This window comes from Montipora foliosa, chromosome 2 (genome assembly GCF_036669935.1).
Source record: "Montipora foliosa isolate CH-2021 chromosome 2, ASM3666993v2, whole genome shotgun sequence".
Taxonomy (NCBI): Eukaryota; Metazoa; Cnidaria; class Anthozoa; order Scleractinia; family Acroporidae; genus Montipora; species Montipora foliosa.
The window spans coordinates 46,992,602-47,018,377 of NC_090870.1; the positions used below are offsets into that span (position 1 = coordinate 46,992,602).

At 39.4% G+C, this 25,776-nt stretch overlaps 1 protein-coding gene across 2 annotated transcripts; it reads right to left on the reverse strand.

Moving 5' to 3' along the window:
• Positions 1-3,472: 3,472 nt before the first annotated feature.
• Positions 3,473-17,938, reverse strand: LOC137993331 (elastase-1-like). Of its 2 annotated transcripts, XR_011121850.1 has the most exons (8): positions 17,560-17,938; positions 12,254-12,436; positions 10,567-10,773; positions 10,041-10,187; positions 8,564-8,665; positions 6,886-7,046; positions 5,396-6,558; positions 3,473-4,556 (listed from the first exon to the last, which is right to left on the reverse strand). XR_011121850.1 is itself a non-coding variant. In XM_068839104.1 (7 exons), the coding sequence occupies exons 1-7, from the start codon at positions 17,651-17,653 to the stop codon at positions 6,139-6,141; spliced, it is 1,314 nt and encodes a 437-aa protein (XP_068695205.1). In that variant the 5' UTR covers positions 17,654-17,938; the 3' UTR covers positions 3,473-6,138. The 2 variants fall into 2 exon arrangements, 1 of the variants encoding a protein (XP_068695205.1); XM_068839104.1 differs by having other exon boundaries at positions 3,473-6,558.
• Positions 17,939-25,776: the final 7,838 nt, after the last annotated feature.

Sequence of the window (25,776 nt, forward strand, 5' to 3'; positions counted from 1 at the left end):
TTTGGGTGGGGAGGGAGGAGGGGGTATTTTAGGGCTTTTATTTGTTATTGACCTAACGGACTAAATTTGAGGAACTTCTCAACTATGTTTGTCCAAGATTGTATTTAGAACCACATCAGACGGTACGAAGAAGATACCCTACATACGTTTCGCTTCTGAGGAAAGGAAAGAAAAGTTAAGTAGTGTTTCGTTTCGGGACTGAGCAGCTCTGAGAATGATGAGAAATATGCTGCAATCGAGCTCGATACCCTGGCCTGCTTCTTCCATTGTAGGAGTTATCAGGAGTACCTCTTGGCTGAAGCGGAAAACGCCATAATACTCTTTGTTTGTCCACCCAAAATTCGAGTCAGCATTGTTTTTGCTTTCTCTTGGGACCATTGTAAGTCCCACGAGAAACAGGAAACAATGCTTAAGCAAAATGTGGGTGAACAAATAAAGAGTATTATCGTATTTTCCTCTTCGGCCAATTGGATTTCTAGGGTTTTTTCTTTGTTATTGTTGGATTGGCGCAGTCAGCATTACTCCTGGAAAATCCAGTTTCCGCCCCTTCAATACCACCCAACTCAGTGGCCTCTGTTTTTGTGTATCATGTACCACAGGCAACCCATTTTACGCTCACGGAGCGTCTAGTGGAATAACACCTATAAGGGTGGCGTAGACTTGCCAGACCGAAGGGCTGTTTCATATACACAACTTACGAGGGGTGTCGTCCAGTAGTATTTCAAGGTATACTCAACATGGTAGAGGCATTTTGACTAAATGCAGACATTTTGCACTCCCTGATCTTGCTAGCATTGGTCGCACTACCAGCTTCGACTTCTGGAAGTCAGAGATCAAATCAATTGTTGAAGGCAATGCTTCAAGTGAGACACAGATAATAGCCATCTCTGCCGCGATCAGGTTCAACCGTGATCCTTTTTATTACCTCATCAGTCAAGACACCAAATCCACATGTAAAATGCACATTCAAGAAGTGTAGACACCATACACCCGTGTTATTTGTGGAGTTAGAATGTGCCCAAAACCCTACTTCTAAAGCGGGTTTCACACAATGCAGAAGTATTACTTTGATAATAGCCGCTATAATGGACCAAGACGATTGAAAAAAGGAGGAGAGAGGTTTTTTGGCGGGGTGGGAGGAGATCATTGCAAATTTAAAAGCTGTTAGGGTCTCTTACTTAGCTTTTAAATGAATCTTTAAAGATGATAAGCTGAATGGATAAGTTGACTACAGAGGTTGAGTCTCTTATTAAAAGTTGCATATTTTAACCTTTACAGAGGCAAGTGTGCAGCCTAATTACGTTCTTCTAAGCAAACTATTTACTGAAAAAAAAAACTCCTCAGCAGTCTCTAATCTTTGAATTCTAACATCAGAAAGAAGGGTTGCTGAGATAAGATCGATATGAATAGTATTTTTATTTCCTGATTTAAATACCTTGACAATTTGCTTGATTATGCAAATTCTGCAGTCCATGATGTTTTGTGTTTTTATATATCTCAAATGAGCAAACGTACTTGGGAACGTTTGTTTAACATTAACGTGTGATGTTCTTATTGCATGATACACTGAGGAACGCGTAAGTTTGTAGTCGGACGTATCACCCGATATTACGAACATGTTAAGAACGTTTCAAGCTCAAATCGTCAAAAAACACGAGAAGTGCAAATATCGGAATAGGACCAAATACGGGGGATTCGCTCAGTTAACTCATACACTTTTGCTCGACCACATTCTTTTCCAAGTTCTATCGCCTATTTCCACGTGGTCGAAATCCATCAAGTGGACACACCAACTTGACCCAATCACGAACAAGCTCGGCATTCCCAATTGCCGTTTTAACCCTCACTCCTTTCTTCTCCTCTCTTCTGATGCGGATTCACAAGGAACGTGGATCTTATCGAGCTGACTTTCTGCGCGTGTTTAACACGGAGGCACCCAACGAGCACATCAAATAAGACTACAGGTTTCGAAGGGACACATACAAGTTCCTTGCACTGGATAAAAAGAACTCAACCTGTTCAGGTTTCGTAACCTAAGAGCCGGATAATCGAACAAAATATCTCCTTCATTAACTTGATAGGAGAAAGTTACCCTCTACGAACTTCCCAGTGACTATTTGCTTTCCGAAAGATAGGCACGCATTGCGTACGTGCGGCAGTGCAGTAACTTGGCGCAGTGCTTGGAATGGAACGGCGGCCATGTTAGTGTACTCAACTAATCCTCTGGGAATTGAGCTCTATTATCATTCAAACGTTTTCTTTTGTTTCGCTGTTAAAATAAGGTTACTGATCACGTGAGTGAAAACATTCTATAAAGTTCGACAAGAAATGTGCGAATTCAAGGCAAAGATCACAATTCTCTAACTCTTGGGGTTGACCATTGTTTCTGCAAAGTCAAACTTATTTATCACCAAGTAAGTCCATCGTTATTTTGGAAATAGAGGCTGCTTTATTATTCATCAGCGTCACAAATTCCTTCCGATTTTGGGGCTCATTTGTTGAAATTCAAGCACGCTTCCAACATTCGTGATTTATGCACGCGCTACGGGCCTATTTACCAGCACGAACTTACACTCACTCTTACAACCCGGCGACACCACAATACACTACCAAAAAAAGTCCTGAATTTTTTAGGCTTCTCTTCTCTGAAAGGATCATAGCTTCACGTGACAAAAATAGTGTTGACGAAATTACAAAACGACTCCTCCAGAAAATTAATTTATAGAACAATTCTTATCTCTGGAGTTTCCTCTATGCTCAGTAGTAGAGTATCCGAACTAGTCATCTAAAGTTCGTCGCTTCAATTTTCTTCACTTTCCTTTTCGGATTTTTTTTCGGAATGCCAATGCCATGTCAGGAAAATTAATTATTTAGATAAGCAGTTGCGGGGCCATCTGTCTTTGCTTCAAGACCGTTTGTACCAATCCACTAGGGCCGGTACAGATCTAATAAATGGGTTTTTGGATCCTTGTCCGCCGAAGGCACGATAATGAAAATAAATAAAACGTGATTTCCAGGATGATTATCACTGAGGTTTGTTAGTGTGTTTATGTCTTATCTTCCCTTTCAGCAATCAAATAAGACATACTTCTAAGTTTTCTACGGACATAAAGATTTTTGTCGGAAACCCAGAGAGCGTGTAAAAAAAAGTTCTTCATCTTAATTCAGGCGGCTCAGAGGAAAAAAACCATCATCCCTGGATACAGTAATGGGATATATCGTCAATATTGTACAACGTACATGAGATCGAAAAACCTGTCTATAGTGCTACCCTCCTCTCTCTAGCGCAAAGTCAGGTATATAAGTTGAATTAAACTTTTCTTAGATGTTGCCATTGTCGTGGTTTAAATTTCCTATAAATTATGCTATATCGTGGGACGTTTAAGAACCCAGCCACTGTTCAAAAAGAGAGACACGGAGCTCCAGGTGTCAAGGTGGTTGTCATCAATGAAAGAAGACAAAACGGGCGGTAATTGGGTTAAGCTTTCATGGAAAGCATGAAGGACTTTATTTGGTTTTCATTTTCCTTAGGCCATACTTAGTTTTTCAGCTCTTAAACAAACGCATGTAAAAATCAAGAAATACAATATAAAAGGGCCTTCCTTCCTCGTCTTTCCTTTCGGGCACATTTTGCATGCGTTGTGCAATGATTCTCTTTCCAGTAAACTGTTAACCCTTGCTTCAATTGCCTTGTGTTTACTAGTGGCGTATCGAGTATATCTTTCACCAGCCACAAAATAAGCTCATTCTTTTACCATTTTATACAAAAGATAGTATAATAAGAATTTTTCAAAATTACCCCATCACTTTTCCATAAACATAAATATACATGTATCGCTGATAATGAAATGAACAAAAATATTTCAATTTGGAAGGAAAAAAATGCCAACCTTTTGAAGAGGGCAAGTTTACGACAAAAAATACATATATTTTTAGATTATCTTTCCCTTGTGGAAAGTCACTTAAAATGTGACTTGTGGTATTTAAGACAGGAATTTATAGCTCCTTTAAAGGGAATCAAAAAATCCGTATAACGGACAACTATCACCGCAATTGAACTTGAACTAAACTTCTGATTAACATAGTGTAAGGATTGCCATTGTAGAAGGGACTTAAGATAATGACGACGTCGACGAGAAGAGAAAGACGACACAAACAAAATGTTAAATGCATTTAAATAATGGATCATCTCACCCTATTTGTTCGTTTACATTCTGGTTCCTGTCTTTGCCGTTCTCAGCCTGACAAAGACGTTAAATAACCAAATATGAGTTTACGTGGAAGAGGCGAACGCACATGCTAACACCCACACCGTTTACGTCCGAATTTTATCTCTGCAAAGTTGGTACATACTCTCCACTTCGAACGAATTGTGATTATCATAAAATATTTGAATAATATGAAATAAGCCAATCATATCGCTCGTACTATCTGACGGATATAATAATATGAATCGAAGTTATATTTTAGATGACGTTCTCACAGTTTCGACGTCGTCATTGCTTAAAGCTCTATAGTCTCGATGAGTTTCTTAAATTCCAGGTTTGCTCCAATCCCTATTAGTCACAGTCCAAAGATAAGTTCCAAGATATCCATCAGACTCTCATGGCATTAAACTGGGCCCCATTTGAAGAAAGAGCACTGTATGGGGCTCGGATACACTTGTGAAATCGCTATCCAGGGGATAACTCAGCTCCGATAATTAACAATTAAACCCGTAGCCCGCTAGGGTCAATAGCCCATGAGGCAAATCCACATGGGCTATTGAACCGTGGCCCTTGAGGGCGAAGGGTTTATTTGTTTTAGTATCACCCAACTAGTCGGACAGAAAAGACAATAATAAAGTTAGCAAATGCGAGTTGAAGAAATATTTATTTTGGACTAAAACGAAAGAAAGCGTCACGCTTTTCGCTACTCGAGGACTATTACTAATAGTCCTCTAGTAGCGCGGCCAATCAAAATGCAACATTTGCATTAGTCCATTAGTTGGATGATACTAAGGAAGGATAGCTATTTATACAGTGAATAGCACCACCCACCTTTTGAGCAAACCGGACCTGGATTACAGCGATCGTCATTAAACAACTCCACGCAGTACGGATGAAAACTTAGGCCATAAATCCTGAGACAAAGTCATCTTAACATCGTAAAGTACAGTTGTATGCAGGGGCCAGTTTAGCCAAACTTCCGGTAAGTCTTACTTTCTGGTCCGAAAAGCCATTTCTAAAACTGTCATCCACTTGTTTAAAAAAATGATGTTTTAGTAGTATGTTTTCAATATAACCAAAAGCAAAATGATTGTAAAGAAATGATGAGTGACTTAAAACCTCTCGTTTGCTATGATACATACAGAGGGAATTGTGGCATCCAAAACTTTTCTGGACTTTTGCGAAACGGGCCCCAGAGCTCTAAAACCAATTGAATTATCCACTGGATAGTGATTTATGCGGTGGATAGCGCTATCCATTGTTCGAACAACTGGGGCTAGATCTGTAGTTCTGTGTCTTCACCACTAGACTGGCATCGACCAACATGCTCAACCCAACACTGCTCTTTCCATGATTTACTTTTCTACAATAAGTCAATTGATATTCATGTATAATAACAAAAACTAATCCTAACCTGACCCTAATTTTTCTCTTGGCTTTATTTGAGCTCAAAAAAAATCTTGTGAGTGCGTATTAAGCGTAGGTAAAATAAGGATCACCAATTTAACCCAGATAAAAACGCCGGATTCAATTTGAGAACTGATTTTACCGGCAACAGAAACATCATCCGCAACAAAAGTCCGCTGTAGTGAAACGGACTGATGTGGCATCAAGTCCAGCAGCTTATAGGACAGATAATTCAGTTCTGTTTGCTTAAATTAAAATACTGTAAGTAGAAACGTTCGTCAAAGCAGTACTTATTCCCGTTTCCCGTTGCAGTCGCTGTTACTTCAGGCACATGAAAACAGGTGTGTGGTTTTAATACAAGAGGACAACTTTAGGATGAGCATGCACTGTCCGTAAAGACAACATTATGTAGAAAAACAGTTTCAATGATACAAAAAGGAATAACGGTATATAGAGTTAAACGACGTAGTCTGGATCTGTTTAGAGTGCTTACTCTGGTAAATGGACGCCTCTCTCCAGTCAATTACTGGCGGCCTTTTACAACCAAATTGATCCACTTTCTGTACTTGGATACTCTTGTATAGTAGGCATACTTTCTGGGTTTTCCACATCCTTCGCTCCAGCCGAACAGTCCTATCACAGTCCATCGCCCAGATCGTGGATTTTGCATTACTAAAGGACTTCCAATGTCTCCAAAACAAGGGTCCTTAGGTTTCCGTCTGAACCCTGCGCAAAGGGTGTCTTCCTTTCGGTAAGAATAAATTGTGGCCTCCTTGCATTCTTTGTCGGGTATTATGGGAACTGTGACTTGCCTGAGCTTTGCAGATAGCGGACCCGTAAATTCACCGATCGAGATCGGTTTGGTTGAGCCCCAGCCAGCAACGGTGCCATATTGTAAGGGATTCTCCAATATTTTGTCCCTTTTGCGTTTTGGTACGCAAACCTTCGAAAAAAGAAAAAAAATGCATGGTTAGGTTTGGAATGGATTGTTGTAATTACAAAACATAAACGGACCACTTGCATTTTAGAAATATTTTGCTTTAAAAACAATAGGGAAGAATTGGTAGATAACAGTTGCTTGTGGTAATTGAAGATTGAAACAACTCAAGAGAACTACCACACCCAGCTATCCCTGCTAAAGCCATGCATTAATCCACTTCCCAGAGCTCCCAAATAACGTTGGATAAAAGCATTGGGATATGCACCAATAATTTGTCCAAAAGCCACCAACCCACTTTTGTGCGTGCTCTTACAAATTAATCCTTCTCACCATTCTGATGTGGTCATTTAGTCTCACTGGAGTTTCCAGTTCCAAGAGGGCAATGTTATGGGCGAAGCCGCTTTGGGTTCCGTCATATCCAGGATGTTTAACGATCCTTTTGACGCGTACGGTTGTCTCAGTGCCATCCATTTCATCTCGATTGAATTCGCCTGTGTTGGTGCCAAAAAAAAAAAAAAGTTGGTCCACAATTACTTACATTTGTCACACATTAGCAATTGGACTTAATAAATGTTCTCAGTCATGATAAATTCGAAATACAGAAAGATTGAAGGAAATAATTGGGAATCGAGAAACATTGGCTTCGAGGCTGCCATGAAGTTCAACTTCTTTTTCACAACAAGTGTAAGCGTCTGGCGGTTTCCACGACAAAAGTTCATTGAAGTAAAGTCCTATCCGGCGGGGTTAGTATCTGGATGGGCGACCTCAAAATATACGACTTGTTGCCGGAAACAGGGGAACAAAAATACTATTTTGAGCATGGTACAGATTTTTTTAGCGTGCTTTCTGCGAAACAACAAAAGTAAAGAATTTGAAGGAAGAGCGCAAGGAAGTTTTTGGAAGTGTCGATCGAGGATAAAAAAAATGCCATCGGCAACAACAACACAAAGATCACAATCGTCTACCTCTTGAGGTTGACCATTGTTTCTGCTAGTCAAAAATTCACTCTTCTAGACGAGGTTATTTATGGAAATAGAAACTGCCTTATTATTGATCGGCGTCACAAAATTCTTGCCGATTTTTGGGCCATTTGTTGAAATTCAAGCACGCTTCCAACAGACCTGTTTATTTTCATGTTTCACCCAGTTATTTTCCGGTGCGGCTGTTACATGAAATGAGGATTTAAAAAGGCTTTTCAGCTTTGTTTTCCCTCTAACACTCAGGCGGCTTCCGCTTCTATATTTTTTTCATACAGATATAATTTTTTTTAAAGAAAAGTGGAGCGAAAATAAAAAAAAATTGCATTACACGAGAAGAAAGAGGCTATCAGTGAAATCAACAGACACAGACTAGCCGATATAATCTTCATCTTTACCTATTAGCGAAATTTAAATAGTGTTGCCCAACGTGCACTTACACTCGATGACTAAAAGATTTCATTTGACATACGTGAAAACTAAGTTGCGATTTTTTAATTTTTGTTTAATTCAGATGTGTAAAAATATTATGGTCGACTGGTGAATTTGTTTGCTTGTTTATTTGACCTGCAGAATGTCTGCAGAATGTGAAAAAAGAGTGATTTTGATTTAATTAAGACAATTAAGAATTCAAATATGTCTGTTAATTTGACAATAACGTACTCAAGGAGTTTTCATTCTCTTTTCATTAAGAATATTAAGAAAGGAAAAAGGCGACAAGTGGGCCGCCAACAAACATCAATTTTTGTAATTCAAGAAAACCGAACATGAGTTTCGTAATTCATGCACGCGCTGCACACCTACAAATCTTACACTCACTCACTCACTCACTCACTCACTCACTCACTCAGACAGCCCCGATGACAAGATGGTAGTGCACTACCAAAAAAAATGAAGCGCCTACAACGTGTTCAGTTAGCCGCTGCAGGTTTCGTTCTTGGGCGCTATGCGCATATGCCGGTTTATTAAAGGACCGTGATGATATCATTTACGTTGACGAGGATGATGATGAATAGACACACAAGGCTCACCTAGTACCACTTGTAGTTTGCTTGCTCCTGGAAGTACGTTTGCCACTGTTAGTACCCATCCAGGCTTGATAAGAGCGCCATTAAAAAGATAATAGCCTCTTCCTAAAAAAAACGAAGAAAATAAACGATAAATTACCTTCTGAGTATCATGGAACGGTATTTCTATAAGACGTATGCTCGTGTGGGTTCCCGTGGACAAGTTGCAACAATTGTTTCTAGGCAAATATAACTTTTTATTATATAAATACCAATGAAATACCAAGTGAGCTTTCGCGCGAAAACATGATATCTTCACACGTGAAGATAACATGTTATCTTCACACGTGAAAAGATCACTGTTGCTATGGTTACATATAAAAATCGCACCTTTCCATGCCTTTCGTGAAATGATTTATTATTTCGTTGGTGTTTATATAATAAATACATGGTCGCTTAGAGGTACGAAATATTTTTCAACACTCGAAAAGAAATTTCATATCTCCGAGTGGCCATGTAATATCCTCTATGCATTCATAACGATTTGGAACGCGTGTAGCGTGTTCTCTGTATGGATAAAATTCAGAGTGCTTGCCCTTAATACCGTGCAATCAGCGAGTTCGTTACCAACTTCTTGCAATTAAATTTGTGTTTTTTAAGTTGACACAACCTCCATGACACACTCAAGTGATATGCAATGGGGAATACGCCGGATTTCCGAGTTGGAAGACCCAATTGAAAAAGGAAGCGTTTCTCTTCGGAGTCTTGGCCTGTTTAGGGTTACGTTTCTACAAGGGGAAGCGCCTTCTTGGTCTCCCTACCATCCTCTCACAACGGTCGCAAAGCTGAAGATTACAATCGTTCACATTTCTTAGCAGTTTATATCTATGGAATGTGACATCTACTCCCAAACTCAGCGGGAAAGGTACGTAATTCGAAAAATAGAATATTTTATTGTGTTTCACTTTCAGATGTGAGGAAGATTAGTGGAACTTAAGTACATATCATTCGCAGTTAGAATCTGGCTTACAGAGAAGTGGAGAAGAAATAAGCACGAAATGCGTAAACTGGGGTCATTAAATGCTGAATAATGAAGTGGATAAGTACTTTTCAACAGACAAATAACCTCGATCATAGACATCCTGTGGCTTTTCGTATTACCTATCCTACCGAATTACATGTTCACTTAGGGGATAGGTCACTCTAAGTCGTTTTATGAAAACAATTCCAAGAATACTTAGCAAGATCTAACAAAATCCACTTAGATATGGCATCTGTTGCATAATCCACCCGATCTAATTGAAAGTCGTGATTTCGTCTAGAAAAATGATGGGGTTTCTTCAACATCGTTTTTAACGCTCTTTAGGTAATCTCGGTGCAGCTTTCGTGATGTCAAGATTTTCAGAATCGCATGCGCGCTATGGATCGCTATGCTTTTGGATCTTATATTAGATGAATAAGATGAATCTAAACAGTTTCATTTTTTCTCTGTCATTCTTACTTTTGCTTCTGTAGGATATGGCGACTAGCCAGGGCCAAGATCCAGAAGAAGACAATGTTCCACCAACAATACGCCTTATGCGTGTAGAGTTTCCAGAGTCGATGTCTCCTAATGTCCCACACGTATACGGTGAGACCTTCGTTTTTCCTAGAAGTCAAAAAGAAAATATTGTCATATTGTATAATGTATCAACAAAATACTTTTGTTCTTTACAACTTTCATTCCAGAAATTGTAAGTCGCAAGATAAAAAATGATATGTTCCTTTTCCTAATAAACAGCTGTTTCTCTCGTTTCTTGTATGTAGTCGCTTTTTTTAGAGTCAGTGCGTATATATGTGCACAGGAGCCTCCTGATGTGCATTAAAACATCGGGCAAAACTTCTTTGCAAACTGGCTATAATCACTCTTCACTCAACACTACGAGCTGCTTCTACTCTTCTCTCTGTTGTATTCTCGTTTCAAGTAAAGCTACCGTCTCTTGTCAATTGTCATAAAACTTTATTTCTTCACTTTCTCTTTCACTTACTTCTAAATAGAGCTTTCGCCATTTCATATTTCTTGGACACACAGTACTTTCCGTCGCCATAGTAACCCTTATTGCACTTGCAGTGGAAAGATCCAATGGTGTTGTAGCACGTGGCTTTTATGTGACAAAGGTTTCCAAGGTCTGCTCGTATGTCGTTGGTGGTGTGCGGAATTCCATACCCTCTGTATACAATGCATTCGTTGATATCTACGCGCAAGAATAATTTCTTTTAAAATTCTAATAATTTCAGCTAAAATGAAATGACATACATGTTATAACAATGCTCTGGAGAGGAAGGAAATCTTTTCCCATATCAAAAACCAAATCAAAATTCTGCAATGCAATTCTAGAGTCGGGATTGGCTGGCCATCAGAATATCAAAGTCCAAAAGCCACACCCAACGGCTAGATTTGCATGCGTAACAATTCATGTAAAAGTGAGATAAGAATTCTTTGTTTTGTTTCCGATTTCTTATAGCCAACTCGATACTCAGTACTACTTGCGCTAAGCGGTTATACCCATCTCATATCCAACGATTGCTTCAGTCGAAAATAACGCTTCGTACAGCAGCCTCTATTGTCTGGTTTGAGTGTCAGAGATTGCTTCTGTTGTTTAGTCAATGGTTTTTGGTTTGGGTAGGCAGCCAATCACATTGTACTGAACGAGAGCTGCTATATCGCTCAGAATAAATAGACCTATAAAATACTAAAGCACGCATGTATACCACAGTTTCCTTTTTTGTTACATTTCCACCGTATTTTTGGATATATGAACAAGTCTTTGCCGATGCAGACTTAAAGTTATACGTAACCATATGTTCTGACGCAAGAGAACCAAGATGTCGTTCTTTGTCAATGAGAAAACTAAATAACCTCACTTAGACGTAAAGAACCGTAGCAACGTTGTTAGGGAATAATTGTACTATACTATAGTATTTTTGACAAACCGTCTTTATTTAATATGATGATCAGAGTGTGATTACTTTGAGAACTAGCAAGCACTAGTCGTCATATACAGAGGCTAGAACGAGCGATTCATTACAAAATGATTTCCCATAACCTTTAGATGCTCATGTGAGGGGAATTCGACTACGTCGACGAAGAATCGCGTGAACATTGCAGGTGTAAGATGTGTTAACGTCGATCTATCAGTTGAGGGTGTCAAGTGAATTTTTCCTGAAGGTACGATAGAGCAGTCCCGAGAGCAGTATGCGAGCTTGGTCTCATAGGTAGAGAAAAATATGTAATCATCATGTCAACTTAGCCAACTGATGTGTATTTTGTCCTTTGTAGTCACAAGCGCGTAAATTGAATTTAATTGCGGGAGCGCGGAAAGTACCATTCTACAATATTACACTGTCTGACTGAAAGAAAATTGATGACTCAAAGTCGGTGTGCTGGTTATTCGCTTGTGATCGCCGTTCTCCGGTCTAGAGCAATAAGGGTACCGCAAATTAAATTGGCATACGCTTACTGTCTTACAAAAAGGAACCTTTTTGGGTGGCCACGGTGGTGGACTGCGTTACACCGCAAAACGTAAATGGGCGAAACCAACACTAAAACAACATGGTAATCGAGGGGATACGGTATAAAAGTATTCATATAACAGCCTTAGTAGCCGGCATTTTTACAGGCGAGCGAACGGCGAAGCCCCGAAACCAAGCATCAGCAACATAAGCTTTACATACCCTCGCAAGCTGGCGGGCTCCCGGTCCACTTTGCGTTCTTCTGACATCGTCTTAATCGGTTACCTGCAGTGACTCGAAATCCGGGATTACAAAAGTACTCCACGGATGCCCCATTGTTAAAATCCTCCCCAACGCGGAAGCCGTTCTTAGGAATTCCAGGGTCGACGCATTTGGTAAGATGGACTAACAAAAAAAAAAAAAAAAAAAAAAAAAAAAAAAAAAAGAAAGATTTCAACACCAAGTTATTCCTTGAGGTTATTCCTAGGTCGTCTCCTCAAGACAATTTCAGTTCTTTTCGTTTAGGGCATTTTGTTTATCTGCAACTAACCGAAATTTCCCAGGAGATAAAATTACTTCAGGCCCTTTTCACATTTATTTCTGATTCTCCATTTCATTTCCTTTCATGCGATAAACCTATGTTTATCCCGCACCTAATTAAGTGGTTTACCTTTACCCTCCTTAATTAAGCACGTTTCATTACTATAAATAATTTCACAAAGTCACGGTCAAAAAAGGGAAAAAATGCCCAGTAATCCGTGCAAAATTTCCTTACGTCAAAGTCCCTGTACAAAGCAAAGCATTTTATCCCATGACGGGGGAATTAGGGGCGATTACATTCTATAGCGGTCTTTGGTGGACTAGGTCGGTATTATTCTTTTTCTTTTTTTTTTTTTTTGAAAGAGCTCTTCTGTCTTCAGTGTCAATCTTGAGTTTTTATTAGAAATATAGATTTGGGAGTGAGTGGCATGCGCAGTCAATTGCAGATAAAGTGCCTCCCTTTCAGCAGCAATCCCAAAATCTCACTATAATGACGGTTTGGCTGATGGCAGAACCCTGTTTAACATTCCCCTTGTCTAATGTGCGTGCTTCCGCTGAGGATATTCTTAAAAACACAGCTGCAGGCCTCCGTGTGCGAAAATTATGATTCGAGAAGTTAATTAGCAGTAGGAAAAATATGATCTGCGTGCGAAAAGTCGACTTAGTTTGCTTTCGTGTTTTCAACGGGTAAACCGAGTTGTGGATTCCAGCGGAGAGAAAGATAATCAAGCTGTTTTATAAGCTCCCTAAACAGCAGGCGTGGCACCCAGCTGTACTTCCTGATGGAAAAAAAAAGACTATGATGCACGGAACAGTACTGAAACAAAATTGACCTCAACGTATTTCCTAGTTGTAGAGGCTGTCAAATCGCGGCAAGAAAGCATCTCCAGTTGAAACTTCCTGCAAAACTAGGCAGGTTTTTTTTCAACTTCAGCAATTCAACCTCCGTAAATCACTGTTTCAGTCACGAAAATACAAGTGAATAACAAGATAAAAGATGATGTTTTTACCACCGGAGACCTATCACCTCGAAACGGCGGCGCCCACATGATTCAAAACTGATTGAAGACATGACAGTTCTCCTTCCTTTCGCTGATTTCGTGGTTGCTTTAGCATGACGAAAGCGTTACAAAAAAAGGAACTTAGTTTTATTTGTTTTACCCCACAAGAGAAATCTAGGTAAGGGTTGAAGTGTTCCCCTTCTTTAACAAGATCAATATTTGGGCAGTTATATAAAAAACTGAAGAAAACGTGAGTTTTGCCTGAATCAGCCTGACTGGGTTTTCTCGGGTGAGGAAGGAAGTGCTCGCTTCGCTAACGATCTTTCACGATTTCGGAGTGTTGCGTGGTTAATTTTTGGCCATGTCTACAGGGAATTTAACGTACAAATGAATATTTGTGTGTTGCAATTTTCCCGGCAACTCTATAATTTCCCACATGGACGCCTAATGAGGCTTTTGTCGGCTCCATTTAAAAATTTAACTGAAATCTGCCGAGTCGGGCGCTCCGGAAAAACGTTCTTACTACATGTATGCCGAGATACACTAGTGTCTTGCAAGGTTCTTGTACAACTGTAAAGCCGTTTAAGTTTTCTAAATCACATTAATATACACTGGGAACTCTTTGAAAAAATCGTGCTCTCACATTAACTTTTACTGGGACAGAGGGTGAAATCAAAGAACATTTTTTTGTTTCCTGTTTAATGTTTGTAAGTCGATCGGCAAAGGGTGCCGCTCGGTTATCACAGCAAGAAAGACTGGCGAAATGTTGATTGAAGATTGTCACCGCTAAATGACACTCCTTTGTGTGGTCTGAACGTGGTCCAAAAGCGTGGGCATTGTTCAAAGCACGCGTCAAAAAGAATAGCACTTGCATATGTTTAATTTCAGCGTTTCATAGTAACAAAACACCTGTGACCGTTGAATCGGTGGATACAGATGAAATGTCTGCGAAGGATCTGAAAAAACCCAACAAAGGCGGATGGAGACCAGAGGAACTTTTATTTGGCTGTTCTTAGCTCACAAGTTGCGTTAATGCCGGGTGTCACAGTGATTGTGTATTCCCGTAATATGTGTATCCCTTCAAATATGGCGGCCAGTGGCATGTGTATCCCTCAACCCCTCCCCTTCCAACGCGTAACACATGAACACAAAGTTTTTCCGTAAACAGTGAAACTGAAAAAAGTCTTTCAAACTTACAACTATAGAATCTGCTGTTCTTCGTTTAGATTCGCGGGCTGGATAAATTATGTTGTAATAGTCGTGCGCGGGTTGAGTTAATTGAACGGCGAATTTTGCAACGAAAGCCGTCAATTCTACGGCTTTTTCTTCTGTGATAACTTCTCATATTAGTATTTACCAACAAGACTGACTGACCTCCAAACAGGGTTACAAATATTACTGATTTCGGCGTCTGTGAAATATGTATCCACTTTCATGAACTCTGCTGTTGTCAATTTAAACCGCAGATTGGACACATCATGTTACCTTCGGGTGCCGTTAACCGAATAAATTACATTTACTGCTAACATTTCTCTTGATTTGAGAAATTTAGAGCAAACTTGAACCTGGCTTCTCAGTGTTTTGTGTATCACCAGCGAGGGATCATATTTCTAGTCATGATGTGTACGGGCATACACATATCACAGGGGTACACATATCACTGTGACAGGTAGTGATGTGTGTATCCTCTCCAATATGGCTGCCAGTGATATGTGTATTCCTCATCCCTTTGATTTGTTAACACACATATATATATATATATGCACATCTATTCATAAAAATGGTGTTAATAGTCTGAATTGTGAGCTCCGCTCGAGTAACGCTGAAAACTACCCTATCTTCTCGATATGTAAATTTTTTGTGCTCATTTGCCAGTCACTGCCACAACTAGTGAAACAATCCTGTCAGATATATGCGAATCGATACCAATTTTTGCAAAAGGAGTGCAGCGATATGTGTATTCCTTCCATTGCAAATGAATGGTTTGTTTAATTCCTTTTTAAAAGTGGAGTGGGTACATATATCATTGCGCAGTTCAGCGATATACATGTGTACCCCAAATGCGAACCAAAAATTCGAAATACCCCAGTCCTTTATTGTCATATGTCTGACGTGGTTGAGTCACTATTTGAATCAAATTATTGCGGCCGAAACAGTTTCTTCTAGCGGAAATAAAAATAGTCAAAAATCGAGGTGATACGAAGTGTCACTTCGCTGGTGCGGTGATATGTGTGTTCTCTTCATGCGGAACTCAAAGTTAAAAATTTTGGTCCATTTCTGATGGATATGGATATCTGATAGATTTCTCCTGGTCCTTTTCTCCCACTTGAAGTGATTTGTAGCTGTGGCAAAAATTCCCTGATCCTGCCACGCTGCTCGTACGCCATTTTGGCCGTATTCAGTGTTTTGTGTATCCGGCCACCGGGGATACAAAAGATGTGTGTGCGGGGATACGCTTATCACGGGGATACACTTATCACAGTGACATCGACAGCCGTTAGCATTTGTTTGTTTTGTGTTTTCACTTAACTAACGCGTTACTTTCACCTTTACAGAGCTAGAAAATTCCTATTTCGGATAGTTCCAGTGGGTTTAATTGGCCATGTTTTACAGATATTTTAGACCTTCTAGAACTGCAGCTGCCACACTTTGTCCCTCACAAGGGATCACCGACGTTCATTTTTTCCATATTTTGTTACTAGATACTGTAAACGCGGCTTCTCCATAAACACTGGTGAAAAAAAAATGAAACTCTTTTCTAGTGAATCTTTTATCGTGATTCTTCTTTATGACGTGAAAAAAAAGCTTATTTTCGGTCATCGAAGCAGAAGTTCATGGAATGAGTCAAAGGATTGTAATTTAAGCTTTGATGATGTACAGACATTAAACAATCTCCCTGTTCTTCGATCAATAAATAGAAGAGGTGAGGGACTTAGCAAGAAATTTGATAGCTGGTAACAAGATTTATGTTAGTGATCTTTCACTTGTACAACCAGAAATTGCAAATTGGTTTTGGGCATTGCCTTTCAACGTATTATTGCTTCTCCGGTTCTTATCAAAACGATTTAAGATCATATCAAACTCCACAAAGTCATTCACAAGTTTCAAAGAAACAAAATTACTCGATTTAGCGGCCTTCATTGTTACAGTTGAACTGTCCCTTTTCTTTGCTTTTCTCCTCAAAGTACTCGCGATCGAGCAATATTTCATTGCAGTAGGAAACAAAAAAGTTGGCTCTGTCGCAATTGTTGTCAAATCGACAAGCATAGATCCGTCAAATTATTGCACATACTTGAGTGCAGGGTAGATTGTTTTTGATGGCCATCAAACGCTTTTAAGTTAACGTAAACATCAAATACTATATACGATCGCCTAAAACCACAACCTCCAGCAAAGTAACTCCTGTTCTAGGAACACACGTGTGAGTAAAAGGAGGGACATTATCCCAATTAATTACGATAGTTTTCTAGTGTGAAAAAGCGCTAAATTAAGTTCCTTTCACAATCATAAGCTACAGCTTAACATTAATACCTTCGGGAGCCCATAACATTAGAGACGCCTATTGCGTGAAATATATATAATATATGTATAAATGAGGAGGTCGAGTCAACCTTGGCGTAAAGTGCTCAATGCTGTGGTAGCAGAGCTAAGTATACATAAATTGAAAGATTAAAGAGGACGCATCGATTCTCTGTTACTCTGTTACTCTGAAAGTTCTGTCTGACGAGCGCTTAGGCGCGAAACTCAGAGTAACAGAGAATCGATGCGTCCTCTTTAATCTTTCAATTTATGTATAATATATGTATATATTTTTTTTATTTTATTTTTTTGTTAGACGAGCTATGAAAAATTGTTTATCTCGTTTTGAAACTCCGTTCTTCCCAGATGTGATTTTCTGGAGTGCAGTTTTCGATAACAAGCCACGAGTTAGCTCGATAAACTACGAGTTCACTTGTCCACAAATTAAACATTGAAAATGCAACCTACCTTTAGCTGGAATCCTTTCGATACTGCTTACTTGCGCGGCACTCATTATGAAGAACGCAGATAAAAATTGAGAGAAGCGGCACAGCAAGATCATGATTTAATTCTCAGTTAGCTAGTCCTATCCGCCGAACAAATTTACTCTAATTCAGCTCAATGGTTTCCTATAAGTGTTTCGCAATCGTCGTCAAAACAGTCCTCTTGACTAATGCTAAAGCCCACAGGAAAAAGAGACTGCAAAGGGCACGAAGCAAAAGTCTGTAACTGGAGACCCACAGATACAGAGGACCTGTAACGAAATGACATCAACACCCACTGGGGGTTCTAATTTTAGAGGGCGCGTTGCCGCGTGCAAAGCATGCAATCCAAGCTAAGAGTGTTTATTTTTGAGGGGCTCAAACTTGTAACTTAAATAAAAAAGCAACCGTATGGATGTGTAGGTAGAATTAAATTACCACGGGCAGACGAAGTGCGCGCCAATATGTTAATTCCAGATTATTCGCTTTTGATTGTGCGTATTAAAGTTCATTTGAGCGCATGGGATTTCTGTTAGATTTCCTAAGTTTTTGAAACGGATAATGTGGTCTGAATTAATCACCAAATACCACAGGTTTTTCTTTTCAATTAAATAAATGGAATGGGAATTCCAAGGTCACGATTCATCATCGGCGTTCCATTTAATTGATGCAAGACAAGAGATAATATCTGCCAAGCATCCTCTGCGTCAAAAGCGAAAGGTGCTGTTTACCACCATGTTTTGGAAACTAAAAGCGCAGGACAGCTGGCTTCTAATCTGTGTGGGTTGGGTGTTTTAGTTGTAGTTTTTGGCGAGCTCAGATGCTTATAGAAGTGACTATAACTTGGCGTAAGTGGTTTCAACGTGACATGAGATAAATACTCTCAATTGGCTGGTCCATCAAAAGGAAGATGCGGTCGGTTTGAATCACTCAGGGTGGTTAACCCTAATCCATGGGAATAGGTTGTTTTTGTTTTCTTTTCTAACATAATTCCTTGTCGTTTTGAAGAATAAGCCTTGAGTTGTCAATTTGCAAACTCCCGGAACACAGATACAATCCAAGTGGGGTTTCAACTAGTGCAACAAACACTCTATCCTATTTTTTTCCCCGATTACCTTATTTTCTTGTGTCCCACCCTAAGAACGTATAAGCTTCTCAAGAGACGAAAAATGTTGACCAGCTTCGCGAACTGTTCTGCAAGAATTCTGGTTTCATACGAAGAGGATTTCGTTCTATACCAACCCAGCTTTCCCTTCAGGGATATAAATTTCTGGCACTCCATTCTCCAAAACTATTACAATGTAAGTAACTTAACTCACTACATCCCCAATCACCCTTCCGCCAGATTAACTAAACTTGTGAAGGCCACATTTCAAGACCGAATTGTAATAAATAAACCACAGTGAAAGATCCGTTTTTTTTAGAAAATGAAGCTCAATATAAGTGATTTTGAGACTGGCGACCTCAAAATTGACCCAACTCGAAGGGGAAGGTTTTCTCAACGAGACATAAATACCACAATTAGGACCTCAATTTGTGACAGCAAAGCAGTATATCTTTGATATATTTTATCCACTTTCTAAATTTAATCCTCTGCAACTTAGCAGTATGCTTCGGTTTCGCTGGCGCCAATGTGGGGATATTACGCATGCATTTTTCACACCATTCCTTGAACCAGGATAACAATGTGAAATGGTGTAAGGATTTACCATATCTTTCTTCTAAATTCTGTCCAGATTTTCTGCTTTCTACGAAATTACTATCATAAAGTTCAAACGTCTACGCACATATTTAAAGACCTGCATGTGTTTGAGGCAAGGCCAATGTTTACGTTGATGTTTGTCTGATAGGGCTATTAATTTTCAACCACCAGTTTCGAGGGTACAGGTATTTTTTTACGATAAGGTGCTTTTGGATAGGAAACTAAGTCTCTCAAAGAAAATTTGAATCTAACTGCTATGGAAAAAAAGGCACGTTGCTCGGGTTTATAAACCCTGTAGTTCATTCGCAAAACTAACTATGTGGCCTCCTTCCAAAAGAATGCTCAGTACGCAACAGATTCTCTGAGTTATGAAGTGGGGGTGAAAAGATCCCACAATGGACTAAATGGGTGGGCTTGTTTATAATCGGAACGTTCAAAGTAAAAATTACCTAAGGCCAGATTTTAATTTAGGAGTCTCTAACCCGAGAGCATCAAATCTATGTTCGATCAACAGGACCGGTCTTGATTCTTATCGAACCAGTGCAATGACAAGTTTTCGTTATTTGTTATGTTTTGCTATGCGACACTTATCTGCTCAAGCTACAAAAACCAAGAAAATTACTTGATTGTTATACTGAGATTTTTATAAACAATGCAAGCAGGGTATCAGCTGTTCCACTTATCAAAGGATCCCCATGATCGGCATATATAAATCACGATCTTTCTTTGCCAATCCTTAAAATAGTAAGTTTGGTGATTTGGTGGTAAAGAAGATAAAAGCTGTGGAGTATTGACATTGTTACAGTTACACGATTTTGCCAGCCGTCACTTAAGATGGACTGCCAGTTAACTGTGTGGTTTAATGTCAGTTGTTTATGCTTTTTGTTGCCAGTCAATCGCTTGCCCATATGTCATAATTCGTCAGCTTTTTGTAGCATAAAAAGCGTCAAACAAACAAAGCTCCAACACTGACTTAAAACTGACTAAAAGTATCAAACTTTTAATTTCTGAATCGCTTTTCAGGCTATGTAATAAACAAAGTAGCAAACTAAACTGCCACACCATGCAAAATGATGTGTAACAATTCTGTTTTGCTCCTGCCATGTGATCAAAGACTGCATAAGAGTTCAATTGTTTGAAGGAGAGGATTCACCGCGAATGGCGTGAAGCGACATTCTGCGCGGAATGAAAAGGATAAAAATAGGCAAATATCATGAATAAAAAACTATCACTCCATTGAAGAGACGAATCGATCAAGTCCTAATTTTTTTTTTTTTTTTTACTAAACGTTTTCATTGTATATGACTTTTTCCCAGGCGTAGTGCAACGGATACGACTCTTAGATGTAGGATTGGTTCTACCACAATGAAGCAGCGCAAGTGGAAAAGTTTGAATTAAAAAACTAAAAGCCCTGGTAAATTGGACATTCCAAACACAGAAACTCTTTGAATGCATAGTTAATTCGTATCTGTATGTCCAGCACCAGCCAAATCCCTTGACTGATGGCTGTTTGATTCTTGAGAGATCATGCCAAAGCAGCCGTATTTGCTGATGTATGTAAACAGAACCGGGAACACCTTGCCTCTTTGCGACATTCCCCACTCTCACGCCAGTCTCTCCAAATTTTATCAAGAAGGGTTTCTACCTCGTATCTGAGAAGACTTGAAGGTCTTCATGAGCAGCACTTTCTCTTCAGATATTTCAAAAATCCTGAGTGTTGGGGTCCGAACACATTAGGCTCAAAGCTATACAAACGCGTCATTTAGTTCGACCGCAAAAACTTATCACTAGTGCTTTTATTGAGCAACTTAATTATCTTCTCCACGTGCTTACCTTACGTAGTATACCCTAATTTCTCTCTGTCCATGTTTCGACACAATTTCCGGCAAATTATTCCGGAATTCCACCAAATTTAAAGGGAAATATAAAACTACTTTAACATGACGATGACATACTTGTGGACTGTTGATGCCACGTGCACATCATGAGTAAAGCGTAAAGAGAAAAGAAACGAAATGAGCTAGATACCTTTACTCACGTTGGTTCCAAACAATTCAATATCAGAAAAAAGAAAAAAGGAAACAGACCCATCACACTAGTCTAGTTCAGTTGCCTTTTTATGTAATCAGTGACCGATCCATAGGTCCGGTGTAGTTTGGCAAACTACCAAAGAAATTAGATCATCCTTTAATGGTCATCGAAGGTCAGACATTTTCCTCAGTGTTGTGCGCGTTTTTTGTTCTCTGTGTAATTAAGAGCCTTATCTGCACCCTGCTAAAATATCCATGTTATTTCCAGGTTGCTTTTGTTCGCGTGATTTCAACTAGTATTATTCTGAAGATGTTGGTGTACGTGATACTCCATACCAATAATCCAACGAGTGGCCATTTTGTCATTTTTATTGTTTTGTATTGTCGAACGATACATCTTTTTAATACAGTTAGTTGTAACTGCTGTAGACAATTTACAAAAGCAAGCATCCGCATTCTTATTTGAATTATGATAAAGCTTCTCCTTTGGCTGTTATGTTTGCCTAAGAGGGTAATTTCGAAGTCAGTCAAGTCAATAAACAGATACTTTATGCAGGTATCATTGTGGGATTGCCAGGATTACAACCTCCACCAATAAGTAAGAGGATTGTTTGCAAAAGATCATTTGAAAACGTCTCGAAAGTTGGAAACAAGAGCACATGGGCCGGGGAGGAATATTTCAAGAATTTTTTAAAATCGTTTTAATGTTGTTTCTGTGCTTATCCTCTCAAAAGGAAAAAGAGAAACATAAAAGGGTTTTACCATTTTATAATCTTTTTGTCTGACCCTCCCTTCCTCACGATTGAGAAGGAAAAACACCCAGGGGCGGAGTCCAAACGGTTTTCATTAGGGAGCTTTAGCAACGACGACGGGAACGGCGACGAGAATGTCATCTCAAAATATAAATTCGCGTCATTGTAATCACTTCGTGACTATTCCAAGCTTTTTAACATGACAATGGTGTGGCAATCCCTCAAGAATGAAACCGATATGAGTCACACGCTTAATTTAGGGGAGAAAGTGAAAATTTATCTCCAAGTGCTGACCCTCAAATTTGGCCATGCATTAGGGTTTTCCGATTTAGCGGAAATTTGCGGAAGTTAATTCGAGCCATTCTTCCGAGCTTTTTAAATCGATTCATTTTTGTGAATAGATTAGAGATTCCTGGTTTTGTTTTGCAGAGTAACAGCAACTCGTTTGTAAATTCACAAAGAATCACGGACATTTTGTTGCCAGTAATTGTGTTTATTTTTCAGTTACTAATATATAATGTGGTAATTTAATGGCTTCGAAATAGCCAAAGGAAAATAAATATTTATCGTGCTTAATGCAGACACTTTTTCCACGCTCGTGATAGAATGCCATAAGTATTGCCCCTGCGGGCCTGAAGCATGGAGAGCGCCACGCATGCAAGTGCCACGAACAAACGGGCATTGCTGTTTGTTAGAAATTATATAAACCTAAAACTGTAAGGTTTCTCACTCCGAACGACGGGCAACTTAACGGGAAACATTTTCCTGAGGGCAGCTGTTGGAGGTGAAAATCAAATCCCAAGAACTACTAGGAGAGCCAGGCCTAGTACAAGTATCTTCACCAGTTCCATGTCAGGTGTCGGGAGAGCAAAGAAAAATCCTTGCAAAAGAAACCCAACGCAGCGCACCACAAGTACAGTAAATTGGCGGACCAGATGATTCTCAAAGCTATAGAACTTAAAGGAATTGACTGGCGAGAGGTTCTAACGTTTTTGAAAAGGAATTGGGAGGTCCTTGGAGAAAAAGGAGAGCTTTACCGAATCTTCGACATTGGCGGCAAGAGATTACACGACCGCCTGAAGCTGCCTGAGAAAGGGAGCCTCAACTTTGCTCGGCAAAGAAAAGGAGAAGTGAGTATCACTGCCGAAATTCTTAAATGTTATTACGGGTGGAGAATGGTCCCTCCAAATTCGAAAAAAATCTCTCAAATCTTAAGTGACAATTCTTGAAGTGGACAACTTCTTTGGCCAGTCATGTGACCTTATCGTTTTGTGCTCTTAAGACAAATTACGGGCACTCAAGTTTTACTTGCCTTTAGAGCTTCTGAGGTTTCCAGTATCGATAACGAATGCCTGAACGTCAGTAGTGAAATTGATCATGAGGAAACCTTGGCAAAATTAAACAACGAGACGAGCGATACAAACTCGATGCAAATGAATAACTTATGGAGGCTGCTGGCGCTTCTGGTGTTACCGAAGGAATCAAGAAAAGGTCACGAATTGATGGAGAGGAACACGGGAAAAATTAGAGGAAGCGTCGAAAACTGGCAACGTATAAAAGCTTGAAAACCTACTAGACCACATGCCTCAATTTCTTGCCACTGGGCTGAGCATGTGGGAAAGGCAGTTCATCTGACACTGAGTAAACCTAGTTTTCAGTGAAAGAGTTTCTTTAACCATGTTATATATATCACTTGGCACAGTTCGTTTCTCAAGGGTGCCCACAGAGTTATGTTCTATCTGATTATTCTTGCCTTTATTGGCATATTAAAATGAAGGAATCCTGTCTATTTTTGTTGCTTTTGCTATTGCCCAAATATCTAGTTACAAGCAAAAATATTATGGAAAATGTGAGCTAAAAAGGTCACAATCGGTAAGTATAAGGCTTCTGATTATGTGATTGCGAATTTCGCCACGGTAAAAACTTGAAATTTTGATTGATAGACGACTTCATTTAAACAGCCGATTTAGTTATTCATATACATTCCTTTATATAAACTTGAAATCGGCAAGTTCCACTTCCGTAGAACTTCCGCTAAGTCGGAAAACCCTATTTCACGTTGTTGCTTTGCTAAAGACTGCATAGAAATGGACAAAAGTGAAAAACGTATGTGCAGAGCGTGCAAAGCTATTGTTTTACCCACTATAGCTACATATGCAAACTTGACGGTGACGTTCTCGTTGCCGTCGCCGTTGTCGTTTGCTAAAGCTCCCTACTGACGCCTGTGCAGCAACGCGACAACGAAGGCCGGACTGGCCTTTATTCAGAAATACATCCTGGTGCCAATGTGGCTGAACACTCCGGACGCAAATTATAGGGAGTCAGGAATTCACCGTTTAATATGTCTAGACGCGATGCTGCTTTTGTGGTTGCTTTTTTCCTGCCATTTCTTTGCATAGAAATTCATTTTTTTCCTCCATCGAATTTGAGCCTTTTGTCTGACAGGACCTCTTTGCGTACAAACTCTCTCTACAAACCCTACTGAAAAATTTCCTCTCTTCTAGTATTGTAGTGCTGGGCGCCGTGAACACTGATACAAACATGCACGTGCGGAACGCCATTGTTTTTCTTCTTGCCTTTTCAATCATTTAACTTCCTTTCTAGCGAAAATCTCTTTCTTTATTAATTGAAGCTTCGACGCCAAAATGAAGGATTACCTTTTCCACAACAGAACAAAGACCTATTTTTTTGGGTGTATTTCAGAAAAGTAAGTCATGACCGAATTTTTAGTGAATATTTGCAAATCCTGTTCCTTTTCTGATGTGTTGTCTTGACTTGACTTGACTTCATTCGATTAAAAGAGAGAGAGAAATTTTTGCGAACTTGTTCAATTGATTATTTGATATTAAGATTTGGTAGCATGAACTGAGTTTGAAAAAAGATTCATGAAGCACTTTAGGGAGGTAGGAGAGCTGCGTTTCCATCGTTAGCGCTTAATCAGAACGAAGGCCTGACCCTCAAACCACAACTTTTTAGTTTCCCTACAGTGCTTTATCTTCTTTTATCAATTAATTTCATACTACCAGTTTTCCGTGCAAGACCCCACGGAGGCAACACCCGAGTTTCTTCAGGGGTTTAAAGCCTTGTCACTAAGGAGCCCAGTCAGCCCACGTAGCCTTGGTGGTTTCTACTGGGCTTTCTTTCCAGTTTGGAATTATGCTGTATCCAACTACATATATATGGTGTTGCTAATGAAAGAACTGAACTGAATTGTTTTCATGGGCACTATTTCTTTTTTTTCCGTGAAGCACTTAACATTTTAAGAAAAAAATGCTAAAAAATGTACGCGAAGCCTAACTTACGGGTCGAATATGGACTCTTAAATTGTTAAAATCTTGGGCCGGGTTGTATCAGTGTTCCTTTGACCCCTACTTCTGTTTCTTAGATTATCGTTATCTCTTTATTGTTAACTAAATTTTATGCGAAGAAAGATTAACTATCTTCGATATCTACATTCCTCGACGATGAGGTCTCTTGTTGTGGGTCAACGTTCAAATCTGTCCAAACACATTCTTTACCAGATAATATACTGGGTACTATGAGTCATTTAGTTTTCAATCAGTCCTAATATCATTCTTCAAACCATGAGCTACTTAAATTTAGAGCTTAATTAATAATAACGGTGCAAAAAGAGAGGATATTGGAGGATCAAGCCTTACACTCAAGGCTTGCCATGCAATTTCACGAGGTAGATCTCGCGAAAATTTTTTGGGTGAAAT